This window comes from Brassica oleracea, chromosome C2 (genome assembly GCF_000695525.1).
Source record: "Brassica oleracea var. oleracea cultivar TO1000 chromosome C2, BOL, whole genome shotgun sequence".
NCBI lineage: Eukaryota > Viridiplantae > Streptophyta > Magnoliopsida > Brassicales > Brassicaceae > Brassica > Brassica oleracea.
The window spans coordinates 29,906,205-29,922,640 of NC_027749.1; the positions used below are offsets into that span (position 1 = coordinate 29,906,205).

General features: G+C 41.9%; 1 protein-coding gene across 2 annotated transcripts; it reads right to left on the reverse strand.

Moving 5' to 3' along the window:
- Positions 1-10,706: 10,706 nt before the first annotated feature.
- Positions 10,707-16,430, reverse strand: LOC106327684 (serine/threonine-protein phosphatase BSL1-like). Of its 2 annotated transcripts, XM_013765912.1 has the most exons (21): positions 16,040-16,430; positions 15,912-15,972; positions 15,750-15,828; positions 15,591-15,670; positions 15,413-15,507; positions 14,701-14,800; positions 14,554-14,623; positions 14,266-14,367; positions 14,010-14,091; positions 13,721-13,891; positions 13,463-13,637; positions 13,178-13,379; positions 12,912-13,082; positions 12,534-12,772; positions 12,372-12,456; positions 12,200-12,298; positions 11,928-12,127; positions 11,766-11,841; positions 11,539-11,674; positions 11,307-11,446; positions 10,709-10,991 (listed from the first exon to the last, which is right to left on the reverse strand). In XM_013765912.1, the coding sequence occupies exons 1-21, from the start codon at positions 16,242-16,244 to the stop codon at positions 10,908-10,910; spliced, it is 2,652 nt and encodes an 883-aa protein (XP_013621366.1). In that variant the 5' UTR covers positions 16,245-16,430; the 3' UTR covers positions 10,709-10,907. The 2 variants fall into 2 exon arrangements, with proteins under 2 accessions (XP_013621365.1, XP_013621366.1); XM_013765911.1 differs by having other exon boundaries at positions 10,707-10,991; positions 11,928-12,298.
- Between the last annotated feature and the right edge of the window lie 6 nt (positions 16,431-16,436).

Consider the following 16,436-nt stretch of genomic DNA (forward strand, 5'->3'; position numbering starts at 1 on the left):
TTTTGCAGGGTTCAGTTTCATGTTGTGGGCGTTAAGTTTTGCGAAGCACTCCTCCAAATGGGAGACGTGGTCGTGCTCGTCAAGAGACTTTACGAGCATGTCATCGATGTATACCTCCATAGTCTTGCCGAGCTGTTCGCAGAAAATTTGATTGACAAGTCGCTGGTAAGTGCCGCCTGCATTCTTGAGACCGAAAGGCATTACTTTGTAGCAATATGTTCCCCGATCGGTGATGAACGCAGTTTTCTCACGATCGTCGGGATTCATCATGATCTGATTGTACCCGGAGAAGGCATCCATAAATGATAAGAGTTTGTTCCCTGCTGTTGCTTCGACCAGTCAGTCGATGTGCGGGAGTGGGAAGCAATCCTTTGGACAGGCCTTGTTGAGATCGGTGAAATCGACGCAAACTCGCCATTTGCTGTTTTTCTTTTTGACCACGACCGGGTTAGCGAGCCAGTCTGGATACCTAATTTATGTTATTGATCCGACCTTCAGGAGTCTTTAGACTTCCTCATTTACCGCGGTGGCACGCTCCGGTCCTAGCTTCCGCCTTTTTTGTTTTACAGGTCTGTAAGTCGGAACGCTGTTAAGCTCATGACACGTTATGCTGATATCGATCCCTGGCATGTCTTCCGCGGCCCAAGCAAACGCATTGAGGTTCTTCTTGAGACAGGCGATGAGCTCTGTCTTTAGTGGCTCGCGGAGGTTAGCTCCAATCTCGACGCATCGTTCCAGAGAGGACTCGTCGAGGCTGATCGAAATTACCGGTTCGCAAGTCGGTGCGCGCTTCCCTTCTAGGGCTTTGGCCCTTTGAGATTGCCAGAAGACTTCCGAGTCTCGTTCCGGGGCGTTCTCATCGAGAGTCAGCTTTCTTTTCTTTTTATGGGAAGTTTTGATCGCCAAGTTCTTTCTTTTTAACTTGGCGGCGAAACATACTTGTGACATCCTGCGGTCTCCTTGTATAGTTTCGACTCCACGAGGGGTTGGAAACTTAAGGCACAGATGGAATGTCGAAGGGATCGCTCGCATGGAATTCAGCCATGGAGTACCGACGATCGCGTTGTACGATGTTGGGCGGTCGATGACTAAGAATTCCGTGACTTTGGTGACGCTCCCGGCTTTAACAACGAGGTCGATCGAGTTGAGAGTCATAGTATCATTTCCCGAGAGTCCGAATATCGGGCTGGGTCTTTCCGTAACGGCGCACAGATCGATCTCCATTCTTTCGAGGGTGCTTTTCTAGATAATATTGGTCGAGCATCCGGTGTCGACCAACACTCTCGCTATGTCGATGTCCTGGATCGCCAGCTCGATGACAAGGAGATCGTTGTGGGGTTTGGCCTGATCGGTCGTTGCCCGGTCCTTGAAAGAAATGACATCGTTAGCTGCAGCAGCGGACATCCTGTGTCTTTTATCATTTAGTGATTTTTGAGTTAGAGAATTCGTCAAACCCCCCCCCCCTTCTAGCGCCAAACTGTGGGAACCAAAATTCACACCGTCGATTATAATAAATAATAATGGAGGAAAACCGAGGGAACCCATTTTTCCTTGAAGGTCCGAATTCTCTGCGTGATCACTTTAGAACGATAAAAAGATAGATAATCGCTCAGATGCGTTTTATTGAATAGTATGAATACAAGATTTCTCCGAGAGGAGTAGAGATATGCTAACTATCGGAACAACAGGACAAGAGGCGGCCAAGACGTCCTAAGCCTTGTCGTGCTAGTCTAACCACCTAAGCCCTAAGTTCTCTAAGCTAGCAGGAGTTCTCTAAGTCTAAATTCTCGGATCCCCTTTTTCTTCTGCTCCTGCTCTCCTTATGTAGTCGCTCTAGGTCGTTGGCCCATCTTTCGCCTTCGGGCCCAAGTCTATCTCTTTCGGGCATATTCCATTTTTCGTCGATCTTGATAGTTATCCTCGAATCTTTACATTTATCGTATTTCTGCGAGTTAGGACAAACCGTCATAACTTTTATGGGCTCGAATCCCTTCTGAGAGCGTAGATGGGCCTTTAGACCAGTCTGGATGCTTGCGGACCGTTCTTAGGCCTTTTAGCGTTTATACGATTTCTCGGTTTTGGTCATAAAACTTCGAGAATAACTTTAATCAAAACGAAACGAGAAGTATATGGTCCCGAAGGTCGGATATCACAGCTATAACGGGAGTCGAAGTAAGTCGGACAGGCCGGGATCAGGTCGAGCTCGCCGGGCGAGCTGACCCGCGTGACGGCCGAACTCGCCGGCGGACACAACCACGCGTCGGTTCAGCTCCCCGGCGAGTGGCTTTTGTGCGGGATTCGCTAGTTCTTTCACTTCCGATCTTTCTTTCAGTGAATGTTTTACGAGAAATCTGTGAATGAGAAATAATCATAGCCGTTGAATTCGAAATAACCATTTTTGACCCCAGCAATGCCCTCTTTGAAAAAGAAGGATAAAATTCAAAGAAGAAGATAAGCGAGAAAAACCTAAATCGAGTTTCGTAACAACACCGAAAAGGATTCACATGATAAGTCTTCGAGAAAGGTTACTCCATGTTGGGGTCAAAAACGGTTATCTAGAAATCAGTGTCTAAAATCACCTTTCCTCACGGAGGCTTTCTTGACACACTCTCGACAAAAGTTCCCAAGCATAAGTTTCAAAGAAAGATGAACCCCGAACTAAAAACAGACGGTCCAGCTCATCTGTTCGACGAACTGATCCAATCCAGCTTGGCAGATGGCCGAGCTGGATCGACCACACGACTAGCTCGGCCATCTGCCGAGCTGGACCAGTTCAGTTCGGCGGATGGCTGAGCTAGATCGACCAAGCGACCAGCTCGGCCATCCGCCGAGCTGGAACGATCGTGCTGTCCCCATCCCGTCCGCAAAGCTTCTTCCCCGAAATTTGATCAACCTTGCTCTTGTCTCACTTCGATCGGAGGCGCCGATGGAACTTTACGACTTTAAAACTGCAAGAACTTTTTTTCTCGTATGAAGTTTGGATTTATCGCATGAAAAGGCGACGGTTAACTAAACACCTTGAACTGCCTAAATCGTATGAGGAATCCAAGCTTACTTCGGAATCAACGTCGTTTCGAGAGTGCTCTTTCAAAAAATTGTAAAAACGCTTAATTCCGGAAATGGCCCGAAAGGGTCACTAACGCGGCTAAAAGCCCACTCACGATGTTATACGAAATTAAGCCCAATCGTTATGACGGTTTATCTTTTCTTCTGCATGAGGAGATAAATGTCAAGTTCGAAGGATAAATGTGAGGTTTCCAAAGATAAACACGAAGATCGAAGGAAAATCGAATATTCCCGCAAAACGATAAACTCGACCAATGGCATAAAGGGAAAGAGCAAATCGCGTCTAGGAGGAGTATATAAGGACGTCGAGGTTGAAGAGGCAAGGCGACAATTCTTTTAGACTTAGAACTCTCTGCACTTACAAACCTTTAGGCTTTATTCTCGACATGCTCTGTTTCAATGATTAGCACCCGATTACTAGACGAACTCGCCTAGGCTGTTCGATCTCTTGTTCTACTCTTTCAATCAAAACCATTTTCATGTCTTTTTCGCCTTTTGTTATCGAGCTGCGACTCAACTAGGTTTAAAAGTTATAGGTTGCTAGAACTAAGTAACTCGCTGACAGATCTTGCGGCCAAAGCTTTTATCATCTTTTGTAATGATTGCAACGCTCTTACGCGGATTCGAAATAAGATCAACTTTTTCTAAACTCGTTTATTTTCTTTGCATTTTTTTCCTCATTTATTTGGTCACTAACCGTTGGCTCTCGCAGAGAATCCGGGACATCTGGGAAAGTTAGGGTTTCTTGACTTTCTTATTTTTAACGGAAATCGACAGTGTGAATTTCGGTTCCCACAATTTGGCGCTAGAAGGAGGGGGGTACGGATTACTCTAACTCGTAGCCGCAAAACGCTTGATCAAAACAATGTCTGGAAATACGAAAGACAAAATCGCAGTTCGCAACAACGCTAGTAAGCCAACTCCAGCAGTTATTGCGCCTATGGCCAACGCTTATGCAAACGCCACAGTTCTTGAGAAAATCAAAAACCTAGCTGCGAGTTTCGCCATAGGAAGTGCCACAAAAACGAGCTCGCGATTTCTCTATCTAAACATAAAGGGAAACGATAAATTTTATCAAACCCCGTATGTTTGGCTCATTACCGACCTAAAGAAGTCTCAAGCCGTAAGGGTTTTACAAAAAAAAATGTTTTCCGAAAACTTTTCGAAAAAGTAAAACTTTATTTCCCCAAAGCCGCAGAAAAACCGTAGGTTAATCGCAGAAAAAGGAAGCACAACAGATCGGGTACATAACTCGCCGATGTACTTCATCGAATATCTTTCTGAAAAACCCTAGATTAATCATAGAAAAAGGAAGCCTAGCAAATCGGTTACAAAACCCCCACGGCTGTACTTCCTCCAAATAACTTTCAAAGAAACGAAGTTGATTTCTATAGAATCACTCGAAACCTAAAACGGCTGACGAAGACTAAATAAAGCTAAACGGGAGATTGTATCCCCACCGCTAAAACATTTTCTGAAGCCTAAGATTTCGTAAGAATTCAAGTATCACTTCCATAGTAACAAATTCTGCGTGTTGTAGATGTTTGTCACCTAAATCTTACTTCAGGAAAAACTACTCAAAAGTTCCACGGATCAATCCCACGGATAAGAGAAAAACTTCTGATTAACTTTGATTGCAATAATTAACCTCGTCACGGCTCTCGTACAGCCAAAACTTAAAAACTTCTTTACGGAACAAATCTCATAAAAATTATGCTCGAACAACATCTTGTGAAATAACCTTTGAAAAAATTAAGCTCGGCAACATTTTAAGAAACAACTTTCGTAAAATTAAAATCGATAAAATTTTGCGGAATAACTGTCGTAAAATTAAACTCGATATTATTTTTCGGAAAAACTTTCGTAAAACTAAAGTTGGCAACATTTGACAACCTCTTAAAATCTAACAACGATCGTAGAAAAAGACTCTCGGATAAGGAAAGAGATGGAGCGAAATCCATAATCAAAATTCGCTCATCCGCCTCTCTCCACGGTCTCACCATCCTTCCTCTTGCGCCTTGATATGTCGCCAAAACCTAATCACCTGGCGAGTCTGCCTGATCATCCTTGGCATCTCTTGATCGTCCCATGCTATTCCTAAACGCTAAAAAGTTTTCGACGAGATGCTTATTCATTTTCGTAAATCCAATGATACTAAGATTGAAACATGAATCACGAAAACCGCAAGATTGGCATCAACCTAAACGCGGCCAGGAAAGCGGAGAAGTCCAGGAAGAATCAATATTCTTGCTATTTTAAATGGGCAGACAGACATGAAAAGAGTAAGGGAAAATGAGCAAGCAAAACAAAGAAGAGGCTAACCCAAATCTTCGAGAGAACTAAGGTATTTCCGACTTGAAATTTTTAAGATCAGATTTGGAATTCTCGTAGGAAATTACTAAGAAATAAAAACGCCTTTGAAACTGCCATAGAACTTAAGGGAACTTAAAACCTAGGTGGATAGTCTAGCGAACTAAGTCTTAGACGATTTTTCCTGTCTCGATGTATCGTTCCATAACTGTTCAGCCAGATCATGCAAACCGATATAAACTCTCTGAAAATCGAGAAACGATCGCCACGCAAATCCAGCTCGCTTCCTAAAGAGAAAAAAACTAGAGACACGAAGGTCGTCTTAAAACCGATTTATTTCAAGCGATTTTCTTAAAACCGACATATTCCAAGTCGTCAACCTGGAAACAAACAAATCGCAGTCCCAGTGTCGTCTTTAAATCGACCCGGATTGTCGATCATTCCAAACCTCGAAAGAAAAAACGTACACAACCCTTCAAAGTATCGGTTCAACCGTTTTTTCGTAAAAAAAAGGGGGACTAGGTACGTATACCATACTCCCAAACTTCAAAAACTTTAGCAAATCGTCAAGAAAACGCTTTCGTCAAAGCAAATCTTCCCAAATAGGAAAACGACAATTTAAAATTTGTATAAACGCCAGGAACATATCCCGACGATCATGAACATAATCTCAAAGACTATACAGAATTTCTTGTCTCAATCATGTGCATAGAAAACCTGTACCAATATCAAACTGAAGCTCGACGAATAGCCAAAGTCTTGAAACCCTTACCGGCTTTGTTAAGCCAGTCTCGTATAAAAATCTAAAATTATACAAGAAATCTTCACACATCAAAACATTTCATTTAGTTTCCGTTCAACCAAGTGAGTCACGGAAAAGCATCAAAAACATTTGCGACAAAGAAAAATCGGAATAAAAGTACCAGATAGCACAACAAAGGTAATGCTTTCTTCCCGATCGTTGGCTAGATCTACTGCTGGTTGACCAATTCGTTCCAGAAATGAATATGTCATGAGAATCCTCTCAAAAGCCTATGAAAAACATTCTTTGACTAGATCGTAATTAAATAAACTTCGGTAACACTCCCTAAGTAACTCCAAGCGAATTTCACCAAAGATCGAAATCAAAGCAAAAACGTTTTTCGTAAAATCTGTGGAAACATCGCTACTTTGACAGGTCCATACATCGCACCGATTAACTACCTTCATGAAATCGGTCGCCCGTTACTTACACGAAAAAATCCTTCGTACAATCAGATCAACTCATAAGAAGCAACTTTCGAAAGTAAATGTAACAAGTCTCATTCTTTAGCCATGTGACTTGCTGGCTTCTTCCTTTCATTCCACTCGGTCACTTCCGAGTAGGCAATCATCCCGCAACTGACTCCGCACGGGTTATGTATCAAACCTCTTAGGCTTCGTCTTCCTCAAACAAAAAACTAATCAATTTACATAAAACTATAGGTAACATTATACGAAAGATTCATCGTATAACTGAAACCTAAAGCGGAGAATCGTTTTCTACGACTATCGGCCATCTTAACACGGATAGCCCCAGAAAACTTGGCCAATCAATCTAGACAAGCGCTTTTTTGCCCTTGGTCAATTACGCCTTCCAGTAAAAGTCTGAACCATAATTCGGCATCCCCTTTAAGGACAATCGTAAACTAACATGACCTTAATGTTAACACGAAAGTACCATGGTCTAATCCATGACCTACAACGTCCTTGGCTATCTGAGCAACCAATACTCCATCACATAACGGCTAAACGACAATCTGCGATTTGTCTAGAAAAGTCATGTGACTATTAAGAGAACAAATATCGTATAACCCATAGTCGGAAATCATATGATAAATTCTTCGTAACAAAACTCAGTCCTAACGACCAAACGGTTAAACAGAAAAATGTAAACTCGTCGACAATCGACCAAGTTCAATACGTTCCACAAATCACATTAAGCCCGCTACGTTTTATCCATAACATGCGGCTTGTAAGGAAATATTCCTAACAAAGCTCCCAGAGCAATACGAAACATCCTCAAAAATGCACGAAATTGATCTGGGAAATCCAACACTTCACAAAGCACTATGAAGGAAAGCGCTTCTTCCCAGGGACAAATTTACGCGACCACTCGGTCCTAATTCCTCAATCGCAAATCAAATTATTAACATCCAAACAAGGAACAAAAATTTTGGCTGCGAATATCCATAAACAAACCAAAATATTTCTCAAACGCAGTGTTCAGACTAAACCCTTGTAATATCGGGAAACATATTCAAGCCCGCGAACATTTCAAGCATGAAATGCGGCCTACCAAAGAAAAATTAATCTTCAGCATTGCGAGACGTCGCAGACCACTGAAGAACCAATTATCGACAAAATTACCTTCCTCCATAAAGGCACCTTCTTGGAAGACCAAACAGTCATACGCACTAACATCTTGTCAAACATGTATTCTTCGCGACGACTCAAAAATGGTAATATCTACTGATAGGTTTGTTGCTGATCACAACAGCTTCTGGACTTCATAAACAGACTAAGCCATCTCATAGAGATAACTCTCGTACACCCGACACAAGGGCAATAGCGCTATATAAAAAATCCAAAATTTTGGTCAGCATTTTCGGGAGACTTAAAGATTGTCCTCGAAGAGATGTTTGATTCCTACCATACAAGTCACGTAAGCCGAGATCATATCGCGGACTTTAAAGCGGGACCGAATCAGGTCGAAAACGATACGGGAACCATAAGTCGAAGTAGTCATCACACCCCCTAAAGCCGTGATTAGACCTAGGTCTTGCCCTAAAGCCAGCACGCTGGTCTCTAACATCTCTAGGCATGATATCAAAGATACGAGATCCTAAAACATGTCTCTTCGTTAACATTTGCGCGTTTATGAGACTTCTCGAACACAAGTCTTTGGACATTCTCATTTTATGCAACGTCAAGTATCACGATCCGAAGAGTCAGAAATGAGAAGACAACTCACACTCTTTCTCTCATCTCCGCGTATGGCCTCTCTATACGCTTTTAAAAGGATATAACCCAGAAAAAAAACAGCCAACAAGGCTACTCTCGAGTCCGACAAAGGTCCGATATAGAATGCCATCGGCAGCAACATGCCCGATAACCTCTACATAATACACAACTAGACCGTAAAGGTCTCACTGGAAAACAGGTCGTAAGAACCTTAACTCCAAGACGAACTACGAAAAACTTGGTCCCTTCAACAAGGGTACGTAGGCAGCCTTTACAAGGCGCAGCCCTAATCCTATCGCACTCCACTTTTAGTAGAGTGAACACACCATTCCAACTATTAATTCCGCCTAACTAACCTGACCTGCCTAACCACTCGCAAGAACATCGCAAAAATTCTAGCGAGCTGGGGGGCTAACTGTTGGGGTCAAAATCGGTCACTGCGGAATCAATATCGGAAATCTCCAGGGAAATGTCCACTTTGAAAAAGAAGGATAAAATTCAAAGAAGAAGAGAACCGAGAAAAACCTAAATCGAGTTTCGTAACAACTCCGAAAAGGATTCACGCAATAAGTCTTCGAGAAAGGTTACTCCATGTTGGGGTCAAAAACGGTTATCTCGAAATCAGCGTCTAAAATCACCTTTCCTCTCGGAAGCTCACGACACACTCTCGACAAAAGTTCCCGAGCATAAGTTTCAAAGAAAGATGAACCCTGGAACTAAAAATAAACAGTCCAGCTCATCCGTTCGACGAACTGATTCAATCCGGCTCGGCAGATGGCCGAGCTGGATCGACCACGCGACCAGCTCGGCCATGCGGATGGCCGAGCTGGATCGATAATGCGACCAGCTCGGCCATCCTTCGAGCTGGACTAGTCTAGTTCGGCGGATGGCCGAGCTGGAACGATCGTGTTGTCCTCGTCCCGTCCGCAAAGCTTCTTCCCCGAAATTTGATCAACCTTGCTCTTGTCTCACTTCGATCGGAGGCGCCGTTGGAACTTTACGACTTTAAAACGACAAGAACTTGTTTTCTCGTATGAAGTTTGGATTTATCGCATGAAAAGGCGACGGTTAACTAAACACCTTGAACTGCCTAAATCGTATAAGGAATCCATGCTTTCTTCGAAATCGACGTCGTTTCGAGAGTGCTCTTTCGAAAAATTGTAAAAACGATTAATTCCGGAAATGGCCAGAAAGGGTCATTAACGCGGCTAAAAGCCGACTCACGATTTTATACGAAATTAAGCTCAATCGTTATGACGGTTTATCTTTTATTCTGCAGGAGGAGATAAATGTCAAGTTCGGAGGATAAATGTGAAGTTTCCAAAGATAAACACGAAGATCGAAGGAAAATAGAATATTCCGGCGAAGCGATAAACTCGACCAAGGGCAGAAAGGGAAAGAGCCGATTATTAGACGAACTCGCCTAGGCTGTTCGATCTCTTGTTCTACTCTTTCAATCGAACTATGTTCGGCTTGATCTTCGAAAGGGGTACGTAGGGAGCCTTTCATAATGTTCAGTCTGAAATCAAATCAAAACCTTTTTCATGTCTTTTCGCCTTTTGTTATCGAGATGCGACTCAACTAGGTTTGAAATTTTTAGGTTGCTAGAACTATTTAACTCAGTAACAGCTCTTGCGGGCAAAGCTTTTATCATCTTTTGTAATGATCGCAACGCTCTTACACAAACGGATTCGAAATAAGATCAGCTTTTTCTAAACTTGTTTATTGTCTTTTCATTTTTTCGCATTTATTTGGTCACTTACCGTTGGCTCTCGCAGATAATCCGGGACCTCTGAGAAAGTTATGGTTTCTTGAATTTTCTAATTTAAACGGAAATCGACAGTGCGAATTTTGGTTCCCACACTATTAGGAAATTTTTGTGTAGGACCTTTCATTTATGATTTTCAACGAGACAGCCGCAATCGTTATTCCATCTAGATGTTTGAAGAGAACCAAGTAAAGGTTCTAAACGGGCTAACCCGCTCGTTATTCAACAGCATTGCTCTCTGTTCCAAAACCAGGAGTTATTACCGATTCACCTGAAAAGCTTTATTTGATGAACATCCGCGTATGATCAAAACCTTTGACTATAATGTCTCCTTAACTTCTTTCACACGGAACCTGGTCGTTGGGTTGAATCTACTCTCCATGCTTTATGTGCTCTCTGAAAACAATTAAGTTAATTCACAATAGTGAATGTAATGAATGACTTACTGATTGCTTTAATCAGCCCAAAAGTACTTTTTATGTTCTAGGTTTGCCATTTACTATGATTTCATAGGCATATGCATAAACATAATACACCATATAGACTCACGGGGAAGAAACATATCTGAAAGTTTTCTTTAGTAGAAAGAGGGAAGAAACAAAGAAGTACCATACCATTCTCATTCTCTGGTACAGTAAGTAGGTTATTGTGAACACTGCAAATGTTGAACCATTAACATCTTTTACTATACTTGTATAGAGTTGTACCAAATTCTCAATTGCTTCTACCTTGATGACTTCCAGTGAATTGTGAAAAAAAAAAACGCGAATGCAATTTAGTTTTAGATGTATGCAAGCGAGCTTCTGTCAAAGTCCGGTTGTGGCCTCCCTCGTGTTGGAGTAGGCGGTCTCTGGATATTTAGCTCCTGCACACAGATACTTTAGTTCCAGTGTCTGATTCTTTTTTAGCTACAACAAAACATATGTACAGCCTACATAAACTACTATCTCGTTCCTGGAGTAATCAATTTCTCTAATAAGCTTGTTATAGGACCATTCAATTTATCTAAGCAAGTGACGATGCTGTGGATGCACACAGATGACTAGTAACTAAGGTCGACTTGTTCCCGTTCACAAGCTAAAATAAAGACAGTGCTAGTGTACATGGTAGGAATAATGTCATGTTCCAGAACTAAATGTGTTTCAGATTTAGATACAAAGACAGAGACCTGTGTTGTTACCTGCATCCAAGCGTCGTCTCCAGAATGTTCAGGAGAATTCTCTGGAGATAGGATGGGAGGTGGAAGAGGATGAATCAGCTTGGGAACAATCACCAGTCCTCTGCCAACCACCAATATAGCTCCCGCATTGTTCGCGGTTCCTGTTAGAAAAGAGTATCACCAAAATGGTTTTATTGGTTACCTCAAGCCCATCCAAGAATACAAACATAGATAATTTTTGTTTTGTCCCCACCGCAGTAATTTGTGGCCGAGAAAAGCGTAATCAACTGCCCCTGTGCAAATCTTTCGAATCCATCCATTACACATTCATGGGCTCTGATAATTAGCTGTAGTTTATTCTTCTTACAGAACTCTGTAACTCGATCAGGCTGCAATTATCAAGACTTATAACAACCTCAGTGGTTGGTCCCAAAAGGATTATATTAATGAATAACAGACGATAAGGGAATGTGTTTTTACCCCAAACGTGACAAGTCCGGGTCCTCTGGCGTTTGGTCTCAAACCCTCTATACTATCATTCTCTGTAGGATCAGACCTATACTTCAAAAATATTACATTATAACATGGTAATGTAAGATAAAGAGATCAATATTTAAAGCAGGAGCATAAAGGACGTGTTACCATAATAAATCCATAAGAATAAGGGATCCAGCATCCATTGTTATTGGCCTTTCGATTTTTTCGATCTGCTCCACTGAACTGATTGACCTCCCAATCCCACCATGCATACATATAATTTTGTTCTCGATGAGAGCAGCCAGGGGAAGATAATTGAAAAGTTGATTGAATCTTGTCCACGCCCAGATCCCATCATTCTCTCCCTGATAAAAAAAAATGTAAAAAGCAGGCTTAGTCCACCCAAGCAGAAAATCTAGAGAGAAATGACAATATACCATTCTTTCTATGCACTCAAGACGGAAACCAAATAGGGCATTGATATCAGCAGCCTCGTGATTTCCACGAATCAAGTGAACATTCTCCGGATATTCAATCTGCAAAGGACCGTAAACACAACTTATAATGAAACTAGTATAATGGATGATATGATATTAGGCACCGTCTTGCCTTCAATGCAAGCAGCAAAGTTATAGTCTCCAGGCTGTGTTGCCCCCGGTCGACATAATCTCCCAAAAATAAATAATCAATATACCTGAGGTTAATACGTTCAATGGATTAATAAGTACCAAAAACTCACATTATTCAATTGTTTGCTTAATTTAAACTTACGTGACATCTCCAGCTGTTGAAGGGAATCCATACTCATCAAACAACCGCATCAAATCGCCGAATTGCCCATGGAGATCACCAAAGACTTTAATAGGAGCTTTTAGCTGAAGAACCGTTTGCTCATGCATAAATATTTGTTCAGCAGCGTAACAGAGTTCCCCAACTTCGTAAGAATCCAAGAAAAACTTCCTATTTCCAGGAGGTTTCCAGTTTCGTGGTCTCAACAAAGCAGAAATGACCTGCAAGCAACAAGATCTGATAATTAGTAGATGCTAACTGGCCATTCAGGAATGAGATGAAACTAATATTACATGTTGTGGTTTCGGGCAGCCCCAAAGCCCCTGGTATTCAAAGAAAAAAGAAAAAAAGAAATCATACCTTTTTATGCAGGCCTTGAGGAGACCTCTGTCGCGTGAACTTCTTGGTGGGTTGTGGCACATCGCTATTATTCATGGGAACCATCCGCCGGCTCTCGTTCTGAAACTGATCCAAGCTTAGCTGTCTCACCATGCCGCCTAGACTGCCTACCGTCTCCTTTGCTACCACAACCTATAAAATGAGGAAGTAAGGCCATTTTTTTGGTAATCAAATGGATATAAAAGAAACCAAAGATAACATTAATAATTGGGGATTAAGTAACATACAGCTCTTGGATGAAGCCGGACATCTCCTTCAGTTTCAGGATAATCAGTAATGGTTTCTACTGTTGGAGAGCTGCCATCAGATGCAGAGGGTTCTTCATCTAGAGAAGCAGAATTTAATTGTGCAGCTCGCCAAACAGAACTAGCTACTTCGGCTTCGGCCGCAGAAGCCTCCGTCAATTTCTCCAAGGAATTTTCATCCAAGCTGATAGATAGATATGTAACGATCGAACAACTTAGATAAAGTTAAAGCACTAAGGCCGAAGAGAGTAAGAAACGAGTTAAAACCTCATTCCTTCGGATAGTGAGGGTGCTGGTTCAGAGCCTGAAGGAGGTCGTGCGGCATAAGAAAACCTGGGAGTAGAGCTTTGTTGGGTTCTATCTGATGATGCTGACAGAGGAGAACTGATGTCTGACTGGAATGTTGAATTTTCAGCGACTAGAAAATCGTCAAGCAACACATCTGCGAGGTGAATAAAAGTAGGGCAACTTAGAAAGGCATTCACTAAACTCAGAGAAATGCAAGTGCCCAAGAATCAATTTAACCTCCTCTAAGACCACCATGTACATAGATCCGGATACCAACTGATGCAGCACCATGGCGACAGCGTCTCATAAGTTCAAAAGACGGGTCTTGATCCATTTGTACTTTACTGCCACGCGCAGAGGTCACTTGCCCATTTTTGTCCAACCATACACCGGCAGCAGTATCAAGCACTGCGAGAATAAAGATTTCATCATAACTACCAATACTGAAAAATGGCTACGAGTGAGTAACTCCAGGGGAGGCTTGTGAAACACAAAATTACTTGGTAGGAAAACAGTCATTGAATACCTGCAACACATGCTTCAGCATCTATCACGCGGCCTCCTCTCAGAACGCCACCGCTGACATGCAATCTTGCACCTACAAATACCTGATGAGAAAAACAATCAAACGGATAGGATTAGAGCACTGTATTGTCATTGGAATTTAACTCCTCACCAATCCTTTTTATCTTTCTAAGGCTATATACAATGTGCAGTCAGTCAGTCTACACTTGAGAACTTATTTTCCATGGGTTTTGAGACTAGAGTAAGATTTCGGTTACCGCTGCATGCTGGTATCTTGGAGAAGGGGCCACACCTGGAGCCAGAGTCCATTCCCACTGACCATTTCTATGCATGAGTAAACCGTAAGCATCTCCCTGTGGCTGCAGATAGTTGCACGGACCATGTTAAAGGGATACGCATGGAGGAGATAAACGTCTTAAAATTGAGACCATACCGCACAATAACCTAAGTTCGTAATTTATATATATATATATATATCCCTATCCTCGAAAGAGAAGTCTAATACTTCCAATACAGAAGAAAAGTAGCGGAGAAGATAATTATACCACCCCCAAGGTGTCTCTTCCCCCGCAGAGTAAAAACATGCCATCAGAACGAGCACTGCCAGAAGCATACCTGTGCACAGGAATATCGAAGTATGAAAGTTTAGGATGTTCTTACATTAGCAATTCAAATGAAGTAGATTTACTAACATCCTAGCACTTGGTCGGTCACCATCAGGGTTCAATCTCTGCCATGCATATGGTTTCTGAGCTGTATCCAATGCCCAAGCGTCAGAGAGAGCTCGTTTCCCTGTTCCATACATAGATGAACAAAAATGTTTCAACAGAATCTACGAACTTAAAGTAATTTAGTAGGGGTTATTGTTTGTTGTATTTTAATGAATTTGAAAATCCAAACTAAATCTAGTGTTATTGGTTTTATGATTTTCAAATCTGTATTAAAATCATGTGTTATTGGTTTAATGATTTATAAATTCTGTATCAAATCAAGTGTTATTCAATCGCACGGATTTACTAATTTATTTGATTTTATAATGGATTTGAATGGATTTGTTTGGATTTTTTAGTTAAAAATACAAAGATTCGAATCCGAGGGAAAACCTCCGGATTTGCATATTTTACTTAGATTTATAAATACTATATGAATTTCTAAATCAATCAAAATATATAAACCAATAACACCTCCTTAGGGACACAGAAAGTTGTCATAACCATGTAAGATATAAAGTCGAAAGCAAAAAAATGCATATACATATCTAAGTAGCATTCTCTGATGGTCCACCCCTTGGGATTTTGACTAAGACAGTTATTTTGACAGAGGAGAGACATGGTTTAACTTTTATCTAGGGAAAACAGAAATTATGAAGCAAAGCTCATGAAATGTCGGATAATAAATCCTTACCATCATTTCCGGTGACGGTGACAAGATACCTCTGAGAAACTAAATCCATAACATGACCATAGCGAGGGCCTGGACCCTCCCCTTGAACTACCACCCTGGACACAAATTAAAATGAGGCAAGAATACTGTCTGTCATCATCAATACAATAAATAGCAAAGCTGAGAAAGAATCTCTCACCTATGCCACTTGTACTTATCATTAGTCATGTCAAGAACGTAAAGATCATCCGTAGAATGCCCGGCTGGGCCAATGCCACCCTGTTAATCGACCAAACATAAACTATGTATGTGTCGACAGTGCTAACTGACAATTAAATGGTCTGATCATATAAAAAACCTGAAAAACGACCATGGTGCCAACAGCAGCTGCGGCGTGAGCAGCCCTAGGGGAAGGAGGCTCACCAGCCGGTTTAAGCCTACACAAATCCGGTTTCAAGAAAACAGTAAACCAAAAAACAAACACATGAGAATGAATGTGTGTGTGTGTGTCTCTATTTACCTTGTCCACTTCCTAGTGAGAACATCATAAGAATGAACCGAGTTGGTGACACCAGCTAACCCTAGAAAACAACCCCCAGCATCAGATCAAAATCCGAGATTCAAGTTTAATCAATCAAGGATACTTACTGATCCCAGGTACGGAGGAAGAATTCCCGCCCTCAATAGCGGTGGCGCCGCCGAAGAGTATGAGACGAGGGCCGTGAGTCTTGGTAGCTGCAACGGCTGTAAGTGTATGAGCGCATCTAGGACCAGGAGCGTCTTCTTCCTCGTCCCAAAAGGTTTCTATGGTTTTGTACTGAGGAGCTGGATGTACAAACGGTTTCGTGCCCATTGAAACCACTATTGGATCGCCCAGGAACCTAGAGATAGCGAATCACAGAAGGGAGACCACCGTACTGATCAATGAACTACTTGGAAACTACTTCAGATCGGATAAGTAGGAGTTCACGGTGGACAACGCGGAGTTGGCGGTGGTGGTTCACGGCGGAATATTGTCTTTTCTACCTCTCTGTTTTTTTTTTAT